The sequence below is a fragment of the Oncorhynchus gorbuscha genome, linkage group LG26 (genome assembly GCF_021184085.1).
Source record: "Oncorhynchus gorbuscha isolate QuinsamMale2020 ecotype Even-year linkage group LG26, OgorEven_v1.0, whole genome shotgun sequence".
Taxonomy (NCBI): domain Eukaryota; kingdom Metazoa; phylum Chordata; class Actinopteri; order Salmoniformes; family Salmonidae; genus Oncorhynchus; species Oncorhynchus gorbuscha.
In genome coordinates, this window is record NC_060198.1 from 20,924,400 (window position 1) to 20,950,722 (window position 26,323).

The 26,323-nt window shown below is 43.9% G+C and overlaps 1 protein-coding gene across 1 annotated transcript in view; it reads right to left on the minus strand.

The window, feature by feature from the left end:
* Nucleotides 1-24,170, minus strand: part of LOC124016531 (EGF-containing fibulin-like extracellular matrix protein 1) — a 37,093-nt gene extending 12,923 nt beyond the window's left edge. Inside the window, exons 1-4 of the mRNA XM_046332115.1 lie at nucleotides 22,144-24,170; nucleotides 20,195-20,285; nucleotides 2,247-2,292; nucleotides 1,550-1,825 (exon numbers count right to left, since the gene is read on the minus strand). Coding sequence (XP_046188071.1) covers nucleotides 1,550-1,825; nucleotides 2,247-2,292; nucleotides 20,195-20,275 — 403 coding nt within the window. The 5' untranslated portion in view covers nucleotides 20,276-20,285; nucleotides 22,144-24,170. The remainder of the gene's footprint in view (nucleotides 1-1,549; nucleotides 1,826-2,246; nucleotides 2,293-20,194; nucleotides 20,286-22,143) is intronic.
* Between the last annotated feature and the right edge of the window lie 2,153 nt (nucleotides 24,171-26,323).

Genomic DNA, 26,323 nt, shown 5'->3' on the forward strand with positions numbered 1-26,323 from the left:
TTCTATTGCAAAACGTTTTTGCTACTGTAAGTCCTAATGCACACAGCCCTGCTTTCTTCAGCAGTGCAACATAACAATAGCACGGCCTCTAATCCTAATTCCCTCCCTATGCCTTCCTCTTGGCCCTAACCCTTCAATGTTTGCCTATCTGGAAGGTGGAAGCATTTTGATGAAGCTATACCACTACACTGCTCAAACCTTTCCAGATCTGTAAACATTAAAGAATTAAGGCTGGAGTTAAATCCCGCCCTGTGAACTTTTATTAATGGTTTTAAGTGCCACGGTCTTATTAGCATTAGTTACCAGACTCGCAGTCAGCATGTGGCAAATGTTTACCAGTTGTAAGAACAAGACACTGCAATAACCTTTCTTGGTAACAGTGTATGTCTTGACTGTGATGACAAACTGGAAAAGTATCAATGCAAATGACTAAAGCCATTTTCTTTGGAGATGTTGCATCATTTTGATTTTGTATCTGACACTGTATAATACTGTACAGTACATACCACTAATCTGTCTGCCTTAAGTTTGTGAATCACTCCAACTTAAGGACAGTCCCTCTGATGAAAGAAACAATATGATTAAATTAGAAAAAAATATGTTTCAGGAATGTGTTGTTGGCGACCAGCTCCTTCCTTCCATGAGCTCGGCTTGGCTGTCGCCCCATGTTGATTCAATGGTTTATGTAACAGCAATTGTTTCCCTCTACTGCCAGGATTTGGCATGTTGCAACTTGACTAACATCTTGCACCGTTTGCCAACAGGAGATTGGAGGACGCACCCACACGCATGTACACACACACGCACCCACACACACATGCATGCACACGCATGCACACGCACACAGAGACAAATGAGGACATTCTTTAATGACGGCTGCAAATCCATCATCCAAAGAAAGAGAGCAAAGGGTTAAATGGAAGTTAAGTGGTTCCCCACTTTACAGATCAAACACAATGCATCTTCATAACCTGCAGACAGCACATAAACTGTTCATATACTGTGTTATTGGCTTAACAAAATACGACTACATGTAGTGTAAGATCTTCGGTGCCAGTAAGGAATTTCACTAGAACTGTTTTCATACAAAGTGCTCTAAACTTAAAAAGGGACTGCAATCAATTTGAATGAATTCCAATTGGAATTAATCCTGAATTGACTGAATGACAATATGTGATGGCTATCTTTTGCCTCAATATCTGTTCATAAACTAGCATTGGTAGTACTCCAGAGGGAAATCTGCCTGCTGGGATTGCTCATTCAAATTGGGGCTCCTGCAATGCTGAGTACTGTAGCCTTAGTACTGAGTTTGTATAACTGCACTGCACTACAGTCCACTTATAAGAATCCACCTCTGGTCAAAAACTGTTTGGCAGATCCATTCCTATATACTTCAAATTACGTTCATCAGGGAGTGATGGAATCTTTGTATGTAGGATTAAAATGATGCTGGACACTTCCATAACGAATCAGGGTATTTGTATTTTACTATAGCGTGCCCTAATCCTAATAAACACACCCAAGTTAAGTTGCGTGGGCTTACTCTTACCACGGCAGTAGTTGAGCTCGTCCACCACAAACCCTGCGGCACACTGCATGGTGCCCTGGCTTTGGAAGGGGCTCTGGATGACCCGTCGGACAGGCAGAGCAGGGGCGGGTGCCAGAGGACGCTGTTCCTCCACCAGAGGGGCCACGGTGGGCTCGTCGTCACCATTACTGACGATGATCTGGGCATTCTGGGGTAGGCAGAAGTAGCCTCCGAAATGGTTGATGCACCTCATGCCGCCCTTGCAGGCGTCGGGCACCGTGGTACACTCGTTGATGTCTGAAAAAGGGAGGACTGCATTCAGAGACAGACCTGGGATATAGTAAGCCACAGCTTATTTTCTTTCAACTACTTAAGATGCGCTTGATTGAGCTTGCCTGGTGCAATGACACCAGTGGAATAGCCCCAAAAGTGGTAATCCCACCCACCTGTCACTCCAGGTTGGAAAAAAACTAATAGTATTTGAACACAGGTCTGGTCGGAGTGTAACACCACCAAGTCAGCATGAGTGTACCAGGAAAACCCCCACCTCCACCATCAAAATGCTTGGTGTACACATACTGTATGGTATGTGTACAGTGACTGCTAGAACTGATCGTATCTCTTCTATAGTGCTATTCAATTCATCTACTAATCAATCTATTCATTAAGTCAGAAACGTACAAGGACATTTGACAAAGTGTTGATAAGCACCTCTTACCTTTGCATTCTTGTCGTTCCATGTCAAATGTATAGCCATCTGTGCACTGCAAATAGAAATAAGGGAGGATAAGTATCTGGTCCTCAATTGATTGGTTTGTTGATTGATTGAGGGGTTGATTGATTCATCGATTGATTAATTGATCTACAAAATACGTATCACATATCTCTGAAGCGTTACAGTCTACATCTCATTAAATATGTAGTCTTATGCTCCTTTGTTATGTCACTTTGAGCCTATATATGAGGAAATCAGGCAGACAGCAATTAAAGAGTCTGAAGAACACCTGTGTCTCCCTAATTCACCCCAAAACAATGTGTTTAATCTGTCGCCATCCAGGGTGGAATGTCTGCTCTCCTCGCTTGCTCTCTTCTGAGTCATGGGACTTGCCACTGTGTGTGCACGGGCATGTGTTGTCTCCAGCCTCCATGAGTCCAGACTCATGTTATTACCTCCATAATTCATCAGCTCCAACAACAACAAATTCAACTACAGTCATTTGTCGAGAAGGAGACATCCTCCACTGGAGACATGCCAATGCTATCCCACCCCATCAGTGTCCATTCCAAGCCCTCTGTTAATTTTCATTAACGTTCACTTGGTACATGAGTCAGGGTTGGGGTCAACTCACATTTCAATCCAGGAAGTGAATTAACATTTTACTTCATGAAATGCAAATTGTCCATTTGCTTACAATGACAATTTGCTGTATGTAGTTTAGTATATTTAGTACATTAAGTATGTTTAAATGAACTTGCTGCTCACAGAGAAGCTAAACTAAAAGTTGTGTGATTTTTTTTATGTAGATAAGACATTTAATCCGTGTTGAGGAAGCCACCCTGAAAATATAGTTTTCCAAGCTACCAATTACTTCACACTGGAAGACGTTAAACTACCTTTAACATAGTTTACTTAACTATATCTGAGAATTAGCCGTTTAGCCGGTAAAGTTTGGGTTAGACTTAAAACAAAAATCTCAAAAACAACTTTCTATCATTGGATTTGAACTTGCAACCTTTGGGTATCAGAGGCAGATGCTTACACCCACATCTGCCATCCCTGTCCACAATGCCCTTGCACAGCATTTCCCAAACTCGGTCTCCAGGTGCACAATTTGGCTTTTGCCCTAACACCACAGCTGATTAAAATGATCAAAGCTTGTTCATTAGATCCTTTTTTGATTAGGCTGTGTAGTGCTGGGGCAAAAAACAAAATGTGCACCCCTTGGAGTCCTGAGGACAAAGTTTGGGAACTTCTTGTCGCGCGTGGTGGGGGTGAGCAGGTCAGCTGTTCGTTCACCCACACACGCTTGCAATTAGCAATAACCCATCCACAACTGCCCGACTATAAGTGATAAAGTGAAAATCTGGAGGCCCGGAGCAGATCCTTTATTTTATTTTTTATTTTACCTTTATTTAACCAGGCAAGTCAGTTAAGAACAAATTCTTATTTTCAATGACGGCCTTCAGGTTACTAGTCCAACACTCTAACCACTAGGCTACCCTGCTGCCCCTAACCCGTAATATAGAAATGTTTTTGCTGTAGGCCACAGCCAGAGACGGTAGAAAGATTTTTTTGACAGGAGGTGCATGCTTTTTTTTGCATGATTAAGATATGTTTCTTGTTATGCTGGTGAATGAGGACCCAAAAGCGACTTAACGGAAACAGAGTCTTTATTCACGTCTTAAACAAAAGCGATAATCCTAATGCAAAAACAGAAAAACTGAAATCCACTCGTCAGTAGAGAGGAATGACTGGAGACGCGACCACAGACTGCAGGTCGCTTCGGGAAGGCACCGGCCGTAGCTGACTTTGACACCTGCTCACACGCAGCATCTGAAGAAGGTAAAACACGACAGGGCGGAACAAGGACACAGAACAGCGAACATCAAGCAAGGATCTGACAAGGACAGAAGCGGAAAACAGAGGGAGAAATAGGGACTCTAATCAGAGGGCAAAATAGGGGACAGGTGTGAAGAGTAAATGAGGTAGTTAGGAGAATGAGGAACAGCTGGGAGCAGGAACGGAACGATAGAGAGAGAGAGCGAGAGAGGGAGGGGGAGAGAGAGGAATAGAAAGAGGGAAAGAACCTAATAAGACCAGCAGAGGGAAACGAATAGAAGGAAAGCACAGAGACAAGACATGATAATCAATGACAAAACATGACAGTACCCCCCCACTCACCGAGCGCCTCCTGGCGCACTCGAGGAGGAACCCTGGCGGCAACGGAGGAAATCATCAATCAACGAACGGTCCAGCACGTCCCGAGATGGAACCCAACTCCTCTCCTCAGGACCGTAACCCTCCCAATCCACTAAGTACTGGTGACCACGTCCCCGAGAACGCATGTCCATGATCTTCCGTACCTTGTAAATAGGTGCGCCCTCGACAAGGACGGGGGGGGAGGGAAGACGAACGGGGGCGCGAAGAAAAGGCTTGACACAGGAGACATGGAAGACAGGGTGGACACGACGAAGATGTCGCGGAAGAAGCAGTCGCACAGCGACAGGATTGACGACCTGAGAGACACGGAACGGACCAATGAACCGCGGAGTCAACTTGCGAGAAGCTGTCGTAAGGGGAAGGTTACGAGTGGAAAGCCACACTCTCTGACCGCGACAATACCTAGGACTCTTAATCCTACGTTTATTGGCGGCTCTCACAGTCTGCGCCCTGTAACGGCAAAGTGCAGACCTGACCCTCCTCCAGGTGCGCTCACAACGTTGGACAAAAGCCTGAGCGGAGGGAACGCTGGACTCGGCGAGCTGGGACGAGAACAGAGGAGGCTGGTACCCAAGACTACTCTGAAACGGAGATAGCCCGGTAGCAGACGAAGGAAGCGAGTTGTGAGCGTATTCTGCCCAGGGGAGCTGTTCTGCCCAAGACGCAGGGTTTCTAAAAGAAAGGCTGCGTAATATGCGACCAATCGTCTGATTGGCCCTTTCTGCTTGACCGTTAGACTGGGGATGAAAACCGGAAGAGAGACTGACGGAAGCACCAATCAAACGACAGAACTCCCTCCAAAACTGTGATGTGAATTGCGGACCTCTGTCTGAAACGGCGTCTAACGGAAGGCCATGAATTCTGAACACATTCTCAATGATGATTTGTGCCGTCTCCTTAGCGGAAGGAAGCTTAGCGAGGGGAATGAAATGTGCCGCCTTAGAGAACCTATCGACAACCGTAAGAATCACAGTCTTCCCCGCAGACGAAGGCAGACCGGTAATAAAGTCTAAGGAGATGTGAGACCATGGTCGAGAAGGAATGGGAAGCGGTCTGAGACGACCGGCAGGAGGAGAGTTACCTGACTTAGTCTGCGCGCAGTCCGAACAAGCAGCCACGAAACGGCGCGTGTCACGCTCCTGAGTAGGCCACCAAAACCGCTGGCGAATAGAAGCAAGAGTGCCCCGAACGCCGGGGTGGCCAGCTAACTTGGCAGAGTGAGCCCACTGAAGAACAGCCAGACGAGTAGAGACAGGAACGAAAAGAAGGTTACTAGGACAAGCGCGCGGCGACGCAGTGTGAGTGAGTGCTTGCTTTACCTGTCTCTCAATTCCCCAGACAGTCAACCCGACAACACGCCCTTCAGGGAGAATCCCCTCGGGGTCCGTAGAAGCCACAGAAGAACTAAAGAGACGGGATAAGGCATCAGGCTTGGTGTTCTTATTACCCGGGCGATAAGAAATCACGAACTCGAAACGAGCGAAAAACAACGCCCAACGAGCTTGACGTGCATTAAGTCGTTTAGCAGAACGGATGTACTCAAGGTTCTTATGGTCAGTCCAAACGACAAAGGAACGGTCGCCCCCTCCAACCACTGTCGCCATTCGCCTAGGGCTAAGCGGATGGCGAGCAGTTCGCAGTTACCCACATCATAGTTGCGTTCCGATGGCGACAGGCGATGAGAAAAATAAGCGCAAGGATGGACCTTATCGTCAGAATGGAAGCGCTGGGATAGAATGGCTCCCACGCCCACCTCTGAAGCGTCAACCTCGACAATGAATTGTTTAGTGACGTCAGGAGTAACAAGGATAGGAGCGGATGTAAAACGCTTCTTGAGGAGATCAAAAGCTCCCTGGGCGGAACCGGACCACTTAAAGCACGTCTTGACAGAAGTAAGAGCTGTGAGAGGGGCAGCAACTTGACCGAAATTACGAATGAAACGCCGATAGAAATTAGCGAAACCTAGAAAGCGCTGCAACTCGACACGTGACTTTGGAACGGGCCAATCACTGACAGCCTGGACCTTAGCGGGATCCATCTGAATGCCTTCAGCGGAAATAACAGAACCGAGAAATGTGACAGAGGAGACATGAAAGGCGCACTTCTCAGCCTTCACGTAGAGACAATTCTCTAAAAGGCGCTGGAGTACACGTCGAACGTGCTGAACATGAATCTCGAGTGACGGTGAAAAAAATCAGGATATCGTCAAGGTAGACGAAAACAAAGATGTTCAGCATGTCTCTCAGTACATCATTAACTAATGCCTGAAGGACAGCTGGAGCATTAGCGAGACCGAACGGCAGAACCCGGTATTCAAAATGCCCTAACGGAGTGTTAAACGCCGTTTTCCACTCGTCCCCCTCTCTGATGCGCACGAGATGGTAAGCGTTACGAAGGTCCAACTTAGTAAAGAACCTGGCTCCCTGCAGAATTTCGAAGGCTGACGACATAAGAGAAAGCGGATAACGATTCTTAACCGTTATGTCATTCAGCCCTCGATAATCCACGCAGGGGCGCAGAGTACCGTCCTTCTTCTTAACAAAAAAAAAACCCCGCTCCGGCGGGAGAGGAAGAAGGCACCACGGTACCGGCGTCGAGAGAAACAGACAAATAATCCTCGAGAGCCTTACGTTCGGGAGCCGACAGAGAGTATGGTCTACCCCGAGGGGGAGTGGTCCCCGGAAGGAGATCAATACTACAATCATACGACCGGTGAGGAGGAAGGGAGTTGGCTCTGGACCGACTGAAGACCGTGCGCAGATCATGATATTCCTCCGGCACTCCTGTCAAATCACCAGGTTCCTCCTGAGAAGAGGGGACAGAAGAAACAGGAGGGATAGCAGACATTAAACACTTCACATGACAAGAAACGTTCCAGGATAGGATAGAATTACTAGACCAATTAATAGAAGGATTATGACATACTAGCCAGGGATGACCCAAAACAACAGGTGTAAAAGGTGAACGAAAAATCAAAAAGGAAATGGTCTCACTGTGGTTACCAGATACTGTGAGGGTTAAAGGTAGTGTCTCACATCTGATACTGGGGAGAAGACTACCATCTAAGGCGAACATGGGCGTGGGCTTCCCTAACTGTCTGAGAGGAATGTCATGTTTCCGAGCCCATGCTTCGTCCATAAAACAACCCTCAGCCCCAGAGTCTATCAAGGCACTGCAGGAAGCAGCCGAACCGGTCCAGCGTAGATGGACCGACAAGGTAGTACAGGATCTTGATGGAGAGACCTGAGTAGTAGCGCTCACCAGTAGCCCTCCGCTTACTGATGAGCTCTGGCTTTTACTGGACATGAAATGACAAAATGTCCAGCAGAACCACAATAGAGGCAAAGGCGGTTGGTGATCCTCCGTTCCCTCTCCTTAGTCGAGATGCGAATACCTCCCAGCTGCATGGGCTCAGTCTCTGAGCCGGAGGGAGGAGATGGTTGAGATGCGGAGAGGGGGAACACCGTTAACGCGAGCTCTCTTCCACGAGCTCGGTGACGAAGATCTACCCGTCGTTCTATGCGGATGGCGAGTGCAATCAAAGAGTCCACGCTGGAAGGAACCTCCCGGGAGAGAATCTCATCTTTAACCTCAGCGTGGAGTCCCTCCAGAAAACGAGCGAGCAACGCCGGCTCGTTCCAGTCACTGGAGGCAGCAAGAGTGCGAAACTCTATAGAGTAATCCGTTATGGATCGATCACCTTGACATAGGGAAGCCAGGGCCCTAGAAGCATCCTTACCAAAAACTGAACGATCAAAAACCCGTATCATCTCCTCTTTAAAGTTCAGATAATTGTTAGAACACTCAGCTCTTGCCTCCCAGATAGCTGTGCCCCACTCCCGAGCCCGACCAGTAAGGAGTGAAATGACGTAAGCAATCCGAGCTCTCTTTCTTGAGTATGTGTTGGGTTGGAGAGAGAACACAATATCACACTGCGTGAGAAAGGAGCGGCACTCAGTGGGCTGCCCAGAGTAACATGGTGGGTTATTAACCCTAGGTTCCGGAGACTCTGAAGACCAGGAAGTAGCTGGTGGCACGAGACGAAGACTCTGAAACTGTCCTGAGAGGTCGGAAACCTGAGCGGCCAGGGTCTCAACGGCATGACGAGCAGCAGACAATTCCTGCTCGTGTCTGCCGAGCATTGCTCCCTGGATCTCGACGGCAGTGTTGCGAGAATCCGTAGTCGCTGGGTCCATTCTTGGTCGGATCCTTCTGTTATGCTGGTGAATGAGGACCCAAAAGCGACTTAACGGAAACAGAGTCTTTATTCACGTCTTAAACAAAAGCGATAATCCTAATGCAAAAACAGAAAAACTGAAATCCACTCGTCAGTAGAGAGGAATGACTGGAGACGCGACCACAGACTGCAGGTCGCTTCGGGAAGGCACCGGCCGTAGCTGACTTTGACACATGCTCACACGCAGCATCTGAAGAAGGTAAAACACGACAGGGCGGAACAAGGACACAGAACAGCGAACATCAAGCAAGGATCCGACAAGGACAGAAGCGGAAAACAGAGGGAGAAATAGGGACTCTAATCAGAGGGCAAAATAGGGGACAGGTGTGAAAAGAGTAAATGAGGTAGTTAGGAGAATGAGGAACAGCTGGGAGCAGGAACGGAACGATAGAGAGAGAGAGCGAGAGAGGGAGAGAGGGAGGGGGAGAGAGAGGAATAGAAAGAGGGAAAGAACCTAATAAGACCAGCAGAGGGAAACGAATAGAAGGAAAGCACAGAGACAAGACATGATAATCAATGACAAAACATGACATTTCTGCTTATAATTTCCAACATTTTTTATAGGCTATTTGTTAGTCAACCTATCTATAGATACATACAGCTTCTCTTCTGTCATTTTATGTGACTAAATAAACCCTTGCTCGCCAGAAGAATGCCATATATCTATAGAATGAATGCTTCAATCTAGTTGACATTGGTTAAGTTCTCTGTCATTTATGCTTCTTTAATGGAGCAAACATGTTAAGGGACCAGTGAAAAAATGCAATAACCCCCCCCCCCCCCCAAATAAAATTGAAAATATTTTCTGTGTAAAATGTCCAAATTTCATCAGTTTGACCGGTTGGAAGGAAAGGAAAGAGAAAGCTGTGAAAACGACACAACATATTTCTGATAAGATTTCAGTTCGGCTTGGATGCATATTTTATGTGGTTGAAATACTATTAGCTTTAAGGATGCTGATAAAGATAGCATCTCTACAGACAGTATCTTTTTTCACATTTAATTTATTTAAATTTATTTATAGTTGTTTTTTGTATTTAACAACCAATTTTTGTCCCGAATTTCGTGGTATCCAATTGGTAGAAGTTACAGTCTTGTCTCATCGCTGCAACACCCGTACGGACTCAGGAGAGGCGAAGGTCGAGAACCATGTGTCTCCAAAACACAACCCAACCAAGCTGCACTGCTTCTTGACACAATGTCCATCCAACCCGGAAGCAAGCCGTACCAATATGTCGGAGGAAACACCTTACACCTGGCGACCTGGTCAGCATGCACTGCATCCGGACAGCCACAGGAGTCGCTAGTGTGCGATGAGACAAGGATATCCCTGCCGGCCAAACCCTCCCCTAACTCGGACAACACTGGGTCAAATGTGTGCCACTCCATGGGCCTCCCAGTCGCAGCCGGCTCTAGTGGCACAGCCTTAGACCCCTGTGCCACTCGGGAGGCCCCTTACCTTAATTTAACTTGGCAAGTCAGTTAAGAACAAATTCTTATTTAAAATGGCGGCCTACACCGGCCAAACCTGGATGACGCTGGGCCAATTGTGAGCCGGCCCTATGGGACTCCCAATCACGGCTGGTTGTGATACAGCCTGAATCTAACTGCACATTAACATTCTCTCAAGATGGTCCTTCTGTAGCTCAGTTGGTAGAGCATGGCGCTTGTAACGCCAGGGTAGTGGGTTCGATCCCCGGGACCACCCATATGTAGAATGTATGCACACATGACTGTAAGTCGCTTTGGATAAAAGCGTCTGCTAAATGGCATATATTATTATTATTATTATTATTATTATGCTGAAAGAAAGAAATAATATTTCTCCAATCCGGTTCATGAGTCAAAATTTTGCCTACAGTTGGTGTATCATTTTACTGGAAGAAATGCTTCATTCTGCAGGAATTACTATTAAGATTATAGACCTACAGTCAGATTTAATTTATTCCATCTGAACAGTAGGCTACAGTAGGCTATTATTTTCTCTTTATTCAACCTGCCCCCCACCCACCCTTCTTCCACACCATATTGCATGACCCTAAACCTGCCTTCCCCGCAGTATAACTGTGGGGACTACGGGTTATGAGTCAGCCTACGCATCACTGGCACGTGGTGCCCAAGTTCAGAACGGCTGTCAGTCAAAACCCATACAGAGCTGTGAAGTGGAGACCCTGAGATCTGACCTCATGTATAGCATGTTCAAATCAAAGTAAATTTTATTGTTAGATGTTATTGCGAGTGTAGTAAAATGCTTATGCTTCTAGGTTCAACAGTACAGCAGTATCTAACAGGTAATATCTAGCAATTCCACAACAACCCTAATATCTAACAAATTCCACAACAAAACCTAATAACACAATCTAGTAAAGGAATGGGATTAGAATATATAAGTATAAAATATATGGATGAGCAGTGACAGAACGGGAAGATGCAATGGATAGTAAAGAATAGATAGTAAAGAATACAGTATACATTATATACATATGAGATGAGCAATGTGAGATATGTAATCATTCTTAAAGTGGCATTATTAAAGTGACTAATGTTCCATTTATTAAAGTGGCCAATGATATCAAGTCTGTAAGTAGGCAACCGCCTCTGTGCTAGTGGTGGCTGTTTTACAATCTGATGGCTTGAGATTGAAAAACAGCTTCTCTCTCTGTCCCAGAATTGCGACTCTACTTTGTCTCTATATTGACAGTTTGCTTGTTTGATTGCCTTACGGAGGGAATAACTATTCGGCCATATTTCCAGTCACCTCGCCATGATTAAATGCGGTGGTATGTGCTCTCAGTTTTGCCACGAATGGCGCCATCAATTCCCAGTTTCTGGTTAGGGAAGGTTTTAATAGTCACAGTGGGTAAAACATCTCCTATACACTTCCTTATAAACTCACTCACCGAGTCAGCATATACAGTGGGGCAAAAAAGTATTTAGTCAGCCACCAATTGTGCAAGTTCTCCCACTTAAAAATATGAGAGAGGCCTGTAATTTTCGTCATAGGTACACTTCAACTATGACAGACAATGAGAAAATAAAATCCAGAAAATAATATAATAATATATGCCATTTAGCAGACGCTTTTATCCAAAGCGACTTACAGTCATGTGTGCATACATTCTACGTATCACATTGTAGAATTTTTAATGAATTTATTTGCAAATTATGGTGGAAAATAAGTATTTGGTCAATAACAAAAGTTTATCTTAATACTTTGTTATATACCCTTTGTTGGCAATGACAGAGGTCAAGTCTTCACAAGGTTTTCACACACTGTTGCTGGTATTTTGGCCCATTCCTCCATGCAAATCTCCTCTAGAGCAGTGATGTTTTGGGGCTGTTGCTGGGCAACACGGACTTTCAATTCCCTCCAAAGATTTTCTATGGGGTTGAGATCTGGAGACCGGCTAGGCCACTCCAGGACCTTGGAAATGCTTCTTACAAAGCCACTCCTTTGTTGCCCGTGCGGTGTGTTTGGGATCGTTGTCATGATGAAAGACCCAGCCACGTTTCATCTTCAATGCCCTTGCTGATGGAAGGAGGTTTTCACTCAAAATCTCACGATACATGGCCCCATTCATTCTTTCCTTTACACGGATCAGTCTTCCTGGTCCCTTTGCAGAAAAACAGCCCCAAAGCATGATGTTTCCACCCCCATGCTTCACAGTAGGTATGGTGTTCTTTGGATGCAACTCAGCATTCTTTGTCCTCCAAACACGACGAGTTGATTTTTAACCAAAAAGTTATATTTTGGTTTCATCTGACCATATGACATTCTCCCAATCTTCTTCTGGATCATCCAAATTCTCTCTAGCAAACTTCAGACGGGCCTGGACATGTACTGGCTTAAGCAGGGGGACACGTCTGGCACTGCAGGATTTTGAGTCCCTGGCGGCGTAGTGTGTTACTGATGGTAAGGCTTTGTTACTTTGGTCCCAGCTCTCTGCAGGTCATTCACTAGGTCCCCCCCCGTGTGATTCTGGGATTTTTGCTCACCGTTCTTGTGATCATTTTGACCCCACGGGGTGAGATCTTGCGTGGAGCCCCAGATCGAGGGAGATTATCAGTGGTCTTGTATGTCTTCCATTTCCTAATAATTGCTCCCACAGTTGATTTCTTCAAACCAAGCTGCTTACCTATTGCAGATTCAGTCTTCCCAGCCTGGTGCAGGTCTACAATTTTGTGTCTGTTGTCCTTTGACAGCTCTTTGGTCTTGGCCATAGTGGAGTTTGGAGTGTGACTGTTTGAGGTTGTGGACAGGTGTCTTTTATACTGATAACAAGTTTAAACAGGTGCCATTAATACAGGTAACGAGTGGAGGACAGAGGAGCCTCTTAAAGAAGAAGTTGCAGGTCTGTGAGAGCCAGAAATCTTGCTTGTTTGTAGGTGACCAAATACTTGTTTTCCACCATAATTTGCAAATAAATTCATAAAAAATCCTACAATGTGATTTTCTGGATTTTCTCATTTTGTCTGTCATAGTTTAAGTGTACCTATGATGAAAATTACAGGCCTCTCTCATCTTTTTAAGTGGGAGAACTTGCACAATTGGTGGCTGACTAAATACTTTTTCCCCCCACTGTACGTCAATGTTATTATCTGAGACTACTCGGGAACATATCCCAGTCCACGTGATCAAAGCAATCTTGAACCTTGGAATTCGATTGGTCAGACCAGGGTTGGATAGACCTAAGCACGGGCACTTCCTGTTTTGGTTTCTGCCTATAGGAGGGGAGCAACAAGATGGAGTCATGATCAGATTTGACAAAAAGGGGGAGGGGGAGGGCCTTGTATGCATCGCAGAAGTTAGAGTAGCTACAAGAAATAAATGCAGCCTCAGGATAGATGGTTTCCAGTTTGCATAAAGTCCAGTGAACTTCCTTGATGGCCGTCTTGGTATCCGCTTGCGGGGGGATATACACGGCTGTGACGGATAACCGAGGATAGTTCTCTTGGGAGATAATTCGGTCGGCATTTGATTGTGAGGAATTCTAGGTCAGGTGAATAAAAGAACTTGAGTTCCTGTATGTTGTTACAATTACACCATAAGTCATTAATCATGAAACATACACCCCGGCACTTCTTATTACCAGAGAGATGTTTATTCCTGTCAGTGTGATGCACTGAAAATCCCGTTGGCTGTATGGACTCCGACGGCATGTCCCCAGCTAACCATGTTTCCGTGAAACAGAGTATGTTACAATCCTAGATATCTCTTTGGAAAGCAACTCTTACCCTGATTTCGTCAACTTTGTTAACTAGGGACTGGACATTCGCGAGTAATATACTCGGAAGCAGTGGGTGGTGTGCGCACATCCGAAGCCTCACTAGAAGACCGCTCCGGCACAGTCTCCTCTGGCAGCGTTGTTTTGGGTCAGCCTCTGGAATCAGTTCAAATGCCCTGGGAGGTGCAGACTGTCACGCCCTAACCATAGAGAGCCCTTGTTTCTCTATGGTGTAGTAGGTCAGGGCGTGACTAGGGGAAATTCTAGTTTAATATTTCTATGTTGTGTTCTAGTTTATATTTTCTATGTTGGTGTTTTGTATGATTCCCAATTAGAGGCAGCTGGTAATCATTGTCTCTAATTGGGGATCATATTTAAGTAGCTATTTTTGCCACCTGTGTTTGTGGGATATTGTTTGTGTTAGTGTGTGTGGGCACTACGACTTCACGGTCGTTGTAAGTTTTGTTCCACTTTGTATTAAAAAGATGTGGAACTCAATGCACGCCTTGGTCCGCCCATTTTGAAGTTTGTGACACAGACAAAGAATCCTCTTTGGGAAAATTGTATTCCTGGTCGTAGTGCTGGTTGTGCTGGTAAGTTGATGTCTCTCTGATATCCAATAGTTCTTCCCGGACTAGAAGCGAAGCTGCCATCTATCGGCGCCATCTGTGGCTGTACAGTAACATTGTACTGTACAGCCACTGTGTTCAAATTTACACTCTTGTCAGTGTTCAAATCTGCCATTTCCAACCCGTATACAAGTACGAGTGTAAAGGGCTACCTAAAGTTACTTTGAAAAAGTAGTTCACTGCATTTAAACTACCTTGTGAAAAAATGATCATGTAAATCTGAAATGTCATAGACCACAAATTGCAAGAACAGATCACGTTGGGGTCATATCTTAACAGAAGGTTTTTGTGTTTAACAGACCATGTTTTAAGTGAGAATTGGGCAGGTTTCATGCCCGAAAAATAAAGTAAATGATTGCCTACTTCACCCATAATTTATAACATTTTTGCAAACAAAGTATTGTGTAATTCCAGTAGTTAGCTGCACCACTACCTGGTAAACTACCTAGATTTGAATGTATCTCAACTACCACCAAGCTACTGGAAAATGTAGTTAAATTACTAGTTGAAATATGCAGAACAAAAATTTAAATGTAACATGTAAAGTGTTGGTCCCATGTTTCATGAGCTGAAATAAAAGATCCCAGAAATGGTTGTGCTTCTAGTTCCGACAATGCAGTAATAACCAACAAGTAATCTAGCTAACAATTCCAAAACTACTACCTTATAGACACAAGTGTAAGGGGATAAAGAATATGTACATAAAGATATATGAATGAGTGATGGTACAGAGCGGCATAGGCAAGATACAGTAGATGGTATTGAGTGCAGTATATACATAAGTATGTAAACAAAGTGGCATAGTTAAAGTGGCGAGTGATACATGTATTACATAAGGATGCAGTAGATGATATAGAGTACATTTGAGATGAATAATGTAGGGAACATTATATTAGGTAGCATTGTTTAAAGTGGCTAGTGATATATTTTACATAATTTCCCATCAATTCCCATTATTAAAGTGGCTGGAGTTGAGTCAGTGTGTTGGCAGCAGCCACGCAATGTGGTGGCTGTTTAACAGTCTGATGGCCTTGAGATAGAAGCTGTTTTTCAGTCTCTTGGTCCCAGCTTTGATGCACCTGTACTGACCTTGACTTCTGGATGATAGCGGGGTGAACAGGCAATGGCTCGGCTGGTTGCTGTCCTTGATGATCTTTATGGCCTTCTTGTGACATCGGGTGGTGTAGGTGTCCTGGAGGGCAGGTAGTTTGCCCCCGGTGATGCGTTGTGCAGACCTCACTACCCTCTGGAGAGCCTTACGGTTGTGGGCGGAGCAGTTGCCGTACCAGGCGGTGATACAGCCCGCCAGGATGCTCTCGATTGTGCATCTGTAGAAGTTTGTGAATGCTTTTGGTGATAAGCCGAATTTCTTCCGCCTCCTGAGGTTGAAGAGGCGCTGCTGCGCCTTCTTCACGATGCTGTCTGTGTGGGTGGACCAATTCAGTTTGTCTGTGATGTGTACGCTGAGGAACTTAAAACTTACTACCCTCTCCACTACTGTTCCATCGATGTGGATAGGGGGGTGTTCCCTCTGTTTCCTGAAGTCCACAATCATCTCCTTAATTTTGTCGACGTTGAGTGTGAGGTTATTTTCCTGACACCACACTCCGAGGGCCCTCACCTCCTCCCTGTAGGCTGTCTCGTCGTTGTTGGTAATCAAGCCTACCACTGTTGTGTCGTCCGCAAACTTGATGATTGAGTTGTAGGCGTGCGTGGCCACGCAGTCGTGGGTGAACAGGGAGTACAGGAGAGGGCTCAGAACGCACCCTTGTGGGGCCCTAGTGTTGAGGATCAGCGGGGTGGAGATGTTGTTGCCTACCCTCACCACCTGGGGGCGGCCCGTCAGGAAGTCCAGTACCCAGTTGCACAGGGCGGGGTCAAGACCCGGGGTCTCGAGCTTGATGACGAGCTTGGAGGGCACTGTGGTGTTAAATGCCGAGCTGTAGTCGATGAACAGCATTCTCACATAGGTATTCCTCTTGTCCAGATGGGTTAGGGCAGTGTGCAGTGTGGTTGAGATTGCATCGTCTGTGGACCTATTTGGGCGGTAAGCAAATTGGAGTGGGTCTAGGGTGTCAGGTAGTCTCTCAAAGCACTTCATGATGACGGAAGTGAGTGCTAGTCGTTTAGCTCAGTTACCTTAGCTTTCTTGGGAACAGGAACAATGGTGGCCCTCTTGAAGCATGTGGGAACAACAGACTGGGATAGGGATTGATTGAATATGTCCGTAGACACACCAGCCAGCTGGTCTGCGCATGCTCTAAGGGCGCGGCTGGGGATGCCGTCTGCGCCTGCAGCCTTGCGAGGGTTGACACGTTTAAATGTTTTCCTCACTTCGGCTGCAGTGAAGGAGAGTCCGCATGTTTTAGTTGCGGGCAGTGTCAGTGGCACTGTATTGTCCTCAAAGCGGGCAAAAAAGTGATTTAGTCTGCCTGGGAGCAAGACATCCTGGTCCGTGACAGTGCTGGTTCTCTTTTTGTAATCCGTGATTGACTGTAGACCCTGCCACATACCTCTTGTGTCTGAGCCGTTGAATTGAGATTCTACTTTGTCTCTATACTGACGCTTAGCTTGTTTGATTGCCTTGCGGAGGGAATAGTTACACTGTTTGTATTCGGTCATGTTTCCAGTCACCTTGCCCTGATTAAAAGCAGTGGTTCGCGCTTTCAGTTTCACGCGAATGCTGCCATCAATCCACGGTTTCTGGTTTGGGAATGTTTTAATCTTTGCTATGGGAACGACATCTTCAAGGCACGTTCTAATGATCTCGCACACCGAATCAGCGTATTCATCAATGTTGTCGTCTGACGCAATACGGAACATATCCCAGTCTACGTGATGTAAGCAGTCTTGAAGTGTGGAATCAGATTGGTCGGACCAGCGTTGAACAGACCTCAGCGCGGGAGCTTCTTGTTTTAGTTTCTTTGCTTTTCCGAAAGGAGGGCGGGGCAGGGCCTTATATGCGTCACGGAAGTTGGAATAGCAATGATCCAAGGTTTTTCCCGCCCTGGTTGTGCAATCGATATGCTGATAAAATTTAGGGAGTCTTGTTTTCAGATTAGCTTTGTTAAAATCCCCAGCTACAATGAATGCAGCCTCCGGATATATGGATTCCAGTTTGCAAAGAGTCAAATAAAGTTAGTTCAGAGCCATCGATGTGTCTGCTTGGGGGGGAATATATACGGCTGTGATTATAATCAAAGAGAATTCCCTTGGTAGATAATGCGGTCTACATTTGATTGTGAGGAATTCTAAATCAGGTGAACAGAAGGACTTGAGTTCCTGTATGTTGTTTTGGCCACACCACATCACATTAACCATAAAGCATACGCCCCTGCCCCTCTTCTTATCAGAAAGATGTTTGTTTCTGTCGGTGCGATGCGTGGAAAAACCAGCTGGCTGCACCGTCTCCGATAGCGTCTCTCCAGTGAGCCATGTTTCCGTGAAGCAAAGAACGTTACAGTCTCTGATGTCCCTCTGGAATGCTACCCTTGCTCGGATTTCATCAACCTTGTTGTCAAGAGACTGGACATTGGCGAGGAGAATGCTAGGGAGTGGTGCACGATGTGCCCGTCTCCGGTGTCTGACCAGAAGACCGCTTCGTTTTCCCCTTTTTCAAAATCGTTTTTTGGGGTCGCCGGCTGGGATCCATTCCATTGTCCTGGGTGAAAGGCAGAACACAGGGTCCGCTTCGCGAAAGTCATATTCTTGGTCGTACTGATGGTGAGTTGACGCTGCTCTTATGTTCAGTAGTTCTTCTCGACTGTATGTAATGAAACCTAAGATGACCTGGGGTACCAATGTAAGAAATAACACGTAAAAAAAAACAAAAAACTGCATAGTTTCCTAGGAACGCAAAGCGAGGCGGCCATCTCTGTCGGCGCCAGAAGTACAGGTGCACATTGTGCTGAGGACAATAAAAGGCCACTAAAATGTGCAGTTGTTCCACACAACACAATGCCACAGATTTTGTTTAGTGGGAGCATGCAATTGGCATGCTGACTGCAGGAATGTCCACCAGAGCTATTGCCAGAAAATGTAATGTTAATTTCTCTACCATAAGCTGTTTTAGAGAATTTGGCAGTTCATCCAATCGGCATCACAATCACAGACCCGTGTAACCACACCAGCCCAGGAACTCCACATCCGACTTCTTAACCTGCGGGATCGTCTGAGACCAGCCACCTAGACAGCTGATGAAACTGTCCGTTTGCACAACAGAAGAATTTCTGCACAAACTGTCAAAATCCGTCTCAGGGAAGCTCATCTTCCTGCTCCTCATCCTCACCAGGGTCTTGACCTGACTGCAGTTCGGTGTCATAACTAACTTCAGTGGGCAAATGCTCACCTTTGATGGCCACTGGCATGCTGGAGAAGTGTGCTCTTCACGGCTGAATCCCGGTATCAACTGTACCAGGCAGATGGCGTCATATGGGCGAGCAGTTTGCTGATGTCAACATTGTGAACAGAATGCCCAATGGTGGCAGTGGGGTTATGGTATGGGCAGGAATAAGCTATGGACAACAAACACAATTGCATTTTATCGATGGCAATTTGAATGCACAGAGACACTGTGATGAGATCCTGAGGCCCATTGTTGTGTCATTCATACGCTGCCATCGCCTCATGTTTCAGAATGATATTGCAAGGATCTGTACACAATTCTTGAAAGTTGAAAATGGCCCAGTTCTTCCATGGCCTGCACACTCACCAGACATGTCACCCACCCATTGAGCATGTTTGGGATGCTCTCAAATCAAATCTATTGGTCACATACACATATTTAGCAGATGTTATTGAGGGTGTTTGTGCTTGTGTTCCTAGCTCCAACAGTGCATTAGTATCTAACAATTCACAACAATACACAATCTAAAAGTAAAAGAATGGAATGAAGAAATACATTAATATTAGGACGATCAATGTCGGAGTGGCTCTGGATCAATGTGTATGACAGCATGTTCTAGTTCCCGCCAATATCCAGCAACTTTGCACAGCCATTGAAGTAGAGTGGGAGAACATTCAACAGGCCACAATCAACACCCTGATCAACTCTATGCCAAGGAGATGTGTCGAACTACATGAGGCAAATGGTGGTCACACCAGATGCTGACGGGTTTTCTGATCCACGCCCCTACCTTTTTTAAGGTGTGTATGACCAACATAATCATATCTGTAGTCCCAGTCATGTGAAATCCATAGATTAGGGCCTAATGAATTGATTTCAACTGACTGATTTCCTTATATGAAATGTAGCTCAGTAAAATGGAAGAAATTGCTACATGTTGCATTTATACTTTTGTTCAGTGTACATGTAGTTCACTACTCCCCAACACTGCATTAAATGTTAATACAGAAAGTAACCAAAAAGCTGAACTAATTGGTATATTCATATGTTCAATAGATGTTCGCTACAAGCTTTCTAGAATTGTTTTCACTGCAAATTTGACGCCAGTTTGCCACAAAACTGAAAATTTGCGCTTGGCACAAACTTGCGGAGAATTTACCAAAGAGTTGCCACAACTGTTGAACGGAAGCCTGTTTTTTTCGGTAAGGAGCTGCGTCTTTTAGTGCTATTTTTTTGTTGCAGCATGCACTGCAGTGTATGCATGTGGAGGTTGTGAGAGTGGCACTTGCCGTGTATGAGATGGGTTCCTCAGCCTCCTGCGAGATGGCCACGTTGACAACAACACTCAAGCACAAGTAAATCCGTAGCATTGTGATGTCCCTGCGACATTGAGAAAAAGATTGAGTGATAAAATGTCCAGTAAGTGTCCAGAATGTTCCAGAAATGTCTGTATACATTGGCAAAATGTTTGCAGAATACATCTAATTTGGTCCAGTTTTCTTTATGTTTCCCAAATGGTAGTCCACAACCTTCCTGTGACATTCCCATGGTCAGTACTCACTTTCTAACACATGCTGAGGAAGGCACTAAGTTGAGATCTGTGTCAGCATGGACAAGATTCTCACAAACCAAATTCATAGCTCTGTCCGTTTTATGTTATATTATCATGAAATTATATAAAATATGCTGATTATAACATTATATGGTGCATACATTATAATTGCCATTACTATTTGAAAATTGGCATTATGACCTGTATAGCAAAACTTCCTTAATGGCGAATTCAGCACATTCTATTACTATTTAACTATTTTCCTACGCTGGATAGAGCAACATCCCCTTTGCACAATGTCCCTTCATTGAAAAGAGGAAATGCTTGGAAAATCATGTTCAAATTCCATGGCATGACCTGTGGCAAACTTACAGTAATACCACATTGCCTAATGCTCAAGGAGCTGATGCTGGCATATCGATATTGCGTATCCAGTGTCTGAAAAAGTAGGTACTGTATGTATTAAGGTTGTCCCAAATAGTGAGTCCGCTGGGATGCAGACACTAGTAAATCACACAGCTATGTCTCTGCCATTCTCCTCCATAATTACAACAGTGAACTTGACTACAGAATAATTGGCTGTGTGTGTGTGTGTGCATGCGTGCAGAGTGAAAACCAATTGTAAAGCGTCTTTATTGCACCATCAGTTGGTGTATGTTGTTAAGAAAAATAATTACATCAGGAGAGTAATTGTTAGGCAAGTACAAACATCTCCATTGGGAGCACAGCCTGGTCTCATAGACTAGATGTAACATAGTAAAAGTAAATCCAGGACACCCCATTTAGTATGATATGTTCCGTTTGGTATGGTTACATGAGACAGAATGTTACTTAAGGGAAAATCATAAGGAGGGAGGGTGGTTGTTTGGGTGTATAACAATGTGAACATCTGTTTGAATCTCAAAGACAACTTTAGCATTTTTGCTAATTACTTACTACTTTTTTTTAGCTAATTGGCAACAACTTATCATTAGAGCTAATCCTTCCCCTAATCCTTCCCCTTGCTACATCCACAAATTAATACATACCATAAGATAACTAAATGGAGTGTCTCAAATGTACTTACTTAATGATACGAAATGCTCTGAGACCAGGTTGCATTCACTTTTTTATTGGCAAAGGTTCAAATCCCCCTCCAGCTACCTTCTGAATCACCCTATCAGTTTCATGTTTTCTCTGAAAGTACATCCCCATTCCGCGTTTAGCTCTTGTTAATAATGTAAGTACTTTAAAGTTTAATAAATCATTATATCCTATTGGTGTCGTATCTAGCGTTATCAACATAACATATTTTAACACTAATCGCCCCACGTAGTAACGTTTGAGTAACAAGATAAACCACAGGCTAGATAGCCAACTATCTTCCCAGGGACTACAGATGAAAACTACCAAACTGGCTAAATCTGGCACATGTCCCTGTCAAATACATAAATTGGCCTAGAATAGAAACGGTCAATTCCGACATGGTGCGAATGTCTGATGCAGCGATTATAAACAAAACCAATTTCCGATTATAACAATTTGTAATAAATTATTTACGTCTCCTGAACAATGCGCATTCAATTCAACAGATCAAATGTAGATTAGGATCATAATGACATGCAACCTAATTTGGAGTAGTGCAAAATGTAACGTTAGGCTATGCAATGTACGGTTTCATTTGCATTCGATAGGATTGCAATTTACCTGTAAAATTACTTTTTGGTTGGGTGTGTATCAATATTAAATTGATTATTTTCCTCCGGAGGGTCCCGTCAGAAGTGATGGTGAGTCTGAAGAAGCAACTTCTCCCTGAAATCAGTACACTTATGTACAAATTACCAGGGTATCACAGGGTAACAAAAGGATCGGGAGGTGGTACTATCTTTACAGGTTACATCCGCGTCAAAGGTTTTTGTCTCTTTAACGTTGCAAAGTAATTTCTACTGTATCTAATAAAAAGCATTGAGGCAGGTAAATGTAATAGGACAACTTGGCACTGCCAGTCAGAGCCAGAATGTTTTTGTTCAAATGTAATTGTTAAGCCCTGTTTGGAGGGATCAGAGAGTGTAGCGTAAACTATATGAAGTCTAAAACCAGACATACAGGAGCTCTATAAATCGTAACTTTAATCTTGACAGGCAAATACCATCTCAATTAGTTCAGATAGTCACCGGTCAGGCATTGGTCAGGCATTACTAATCAATGATGAACATCCAATTTTCATCCTAACATTGACAACACAGGAACAATCTCAATTGGATACTCCTGATGTCCATTCTCCTTCCTTCCTTCTCAGAACCCATTGGAGAAGGTCAGAGGGGACAATTGAGATTCTTCCATTATCACACTTCCTCTGACAGCCTCTGCCTGTAAAATTTACATTGATTTAAATTAATGAAGCAACCCTTGATTTATAGGCCTAAGACTAGTGTTAAGTTTGAAGGATAGACATGACCACAGATGTCATAGCAAACTGTACTCTTTTAATTATAAATTCAACTGAACAATACAGAACGTTGGGGGGCTTAACATATCCCCAAGGTCAGAGAAACCAACTAGATGGGACAATTATTGAATTTTGGGTCACAATTAATTGTCATGCAAATGAACACAGTTGTCAGTTTTTTAAATTTTTTAAAGAGCTTATGTATAAAATATATTTAATTTGCTACAAAATACCTAGTGATTGCAGCTTTTGTTGACTCCCCGTCTCAAAAACCACTGTAAAGTACTTAAGTAAAAATATTTTAAAGTACTATAAGTAGTTTTTTGTGGTATCTGTACTTTACTTTTTAGATTTGACAACTTTCACTGTACATTTCTAAAGAAAATTATGTACTTTATACTGCGTACATTTTCCCTGACATCCAAAAGTACCCTTTACATTTTGAGTGGTTAGCAGAACAGGAAAATGGTCCAATTCACGCACGTATCAAGACAACATCCATGGCCATCCTAACTGACTCTGATCTGGCAGGTGCACTAAACACACGTGCTTCATTTGTAAATGATCTCCGAGTGTTGGAGTGTGGCCCTGGCTATCTGTAAATGTAAAAAAAATAACAATAAAATGATGCTGTCTGGTTTGCTTAATATAAGGAATTTTAAATGGTTTATACTTTTTATACTTATGTATATTTGAGAAATTACATTTACTGTTGATACTTAAGTATATTTAATACCAAATTACTCAAGTAGTATTTTACTGGGTGACTTTCACTTGAATAATTCTTATTAAGGTACAGTATCTTCACAGTCACTGACAATGACCAAAACACAAAATGTGGAGTTTTAGGAGGGGTTCTGAAAGACACTCCTGGGGGTGTCCACTGAAAGTTGACTAGCAACAACAACTGGGCCCTAAAAGACAACCACCATGAGCGCCCACTGAATGCCCAAGAAGAGGCAAACAAAATAAAACCCACGGAAAACTTAGACAGGAAGCAAACCAAAAAGTGGAGCAAAAGGAAAACAGGGAACATCAGATAAAGGATTGTTTAAAAAAAAAATCAAAATAGGGAGCGCCAACTAAAGGTGTTATCCCTCCACATCTCTCAAGCCAACTGGAGCACTGGGCCAGCCCCTCTTAAATATCACCTGTGCCAACATAGGTGGAACACTTTCTGACTAACGAGATGACAAGCCAGCAAAGGTGTAACACATACTGACTAATGAGGTGACACCATACGCCCAACATGCTAATGTCCAACCTCGAAATATAAATGATAAAACCAAAGCCTGTAAGCTGTAACCACTGTCAAAAACAAATATTTATTGTTGGTAAGTGTACATTACACAAGTATATTATAGTTGTGCTCGCTCTAACTGTAACAAAAACAAAAACTGTGTCAAAAGAGCAACATTATCTGAGTACTTTTCAGCATAGCCAAGTGTCCCGATTTATCCAGCACGGTTATGTAAGCTTCAAAAGGCTAAATCCATCAAGTCCATGGAACCGGGGACTCACCAGACAGAGCGAGAAAGAGATAGGGTGGTGTTAGGGACAATACAGCCATAGTCGCCAATTGTTAGGTTTGAAAGATAGATGCAACCACAGATGTCAGAGCGTACTGTACAATTTTAATCATAACATCAACTGAACATTAGAGAATGTGGGGGTATTTGGTATTTTATTAGGATCACCATTAGTTGTTGCAAAAGTAGCAGCTTGTCTTCTTGGGGTCCACACAAAACATGAAACATTACATAGTATAGAACATTAATCCCAGGCAAGGTTTGTATTTTATTTTTTTAAGCAAATCTCACTCAATTTCTGAAACAAAAATTTCACTGCTCCAGATCCAAATCATAGTTTATAAGTTGCATGATTCCAATCCAGTCCAAGTCCAATGTAAAGAGACAGCTCCAGTACGGACCACATGAAACATTTTTAAAGGCATATGTAGCCTACATATTAATACATACACACAAACTATCTAGGTCAAATAGGGGAGAGGCGTTGTGCCGTGAGGTGTTGCTTTCTGTTTTTTGAAACCAACTTTGCTCTTTATTTGAGCAATATGAAATGGAACGGAGTTCAATGCAATAATGGCTCTATATAATACTGTACGCTTTCTTGAATTTGTTCTAGATTTGGGAACTGCGAGGAGAACCCCGGTGGCATGTGGTGCAAGTGTGTGTGTTAAATCTGTGTGTAAGTTGACTATGCAAACTATTTGAGATTTTCAAAATGTTGTTTCTTACGCACTGAACCGCACTGAACAGGATAGGGGCGATGAAGCCATTCATTTTTAATGGAAGGAAGTGAAATGGGAGGGTAGGACCGTTGGGCGAAGGAGCATGAACAAGGCAGGACCTAAGTTGGGGAAAGCTGAACTTTATGCAAATACTTTGAACAACCAAAGCTGACTATAGCTTCCATCCCCTACTGGATTGGCTGTTGATACCAAGCACTAACTAGCATGCTTGCTACTATGGTAGCACCTACATGAGGGCGACGCAAGCGTGGCTATACAAATTATCAGGGTATAGTGGATCACGCCTGTATGCCACAAACTTGTGGAAGGATAGGCTCCTACCATTTGAACTGATTCTCTTCATTTTAGGCTCTAAAGAAGTGCATTGCCTGGGACCATTCCACAGTCTGCTTTATACCACTGTTTTTTGTATTTTTGTTAATTTTCCCAGTATTTATGGAAACTATAGAGTGACTACATTACCCAAAATGCTCATTGACTTAACATTCCAAATGACCATGGCAGTTAAGCATTACAATTGTAATTATGTTTCTACGGTGTAGCATGCTATTGTGTAGGGCAGGATAGTAACTTGCAAGGAAATTATTTTATTGTGCCCGGTTGCACACACTTTTGTAGTCACACAAGGTGGCACCTGTATATTCAAAATGAGTAGCCTAACAATTATTTACATGGACCCAGTTGCATTTGCAACCAAATTATTAGTGAAAAATAAACAAATTACCTCATTACACTCATTAACCTGCATTACGGTTGATGTCATCATGTCATCATGTCATCATGTCATCATAGCAGAGAATAGGTTCAGAACAGTATTTTATAATGGAATAAAGGTTTCTGGACCTTTATTTCCTACCTTGCATAGGTCAACATGATCCATCCCAAGCCCTGCCGCAGCCCTTATTCACTAATAATTTGGTTGCAAATGCAACTGGGTCCATGTAAATAATGTTACACAATGACAAGTTTTTGTGGTCTCCTTTTAAAAGAATAATGAACAAAAAATGCATTCTCCCTCTGCATTCACAAGGACAACTAACCTTGAAAGAATGTCAATTGGTTTCGCTCGCCTCCTCTCCTCTGTCCTTCTCTCCTCACTTATTTTTGAAAAAGGTCAAAAGTAATCGAGGAATGGAAACGAGGAGAGGAAACAAATGCGCTTGTAT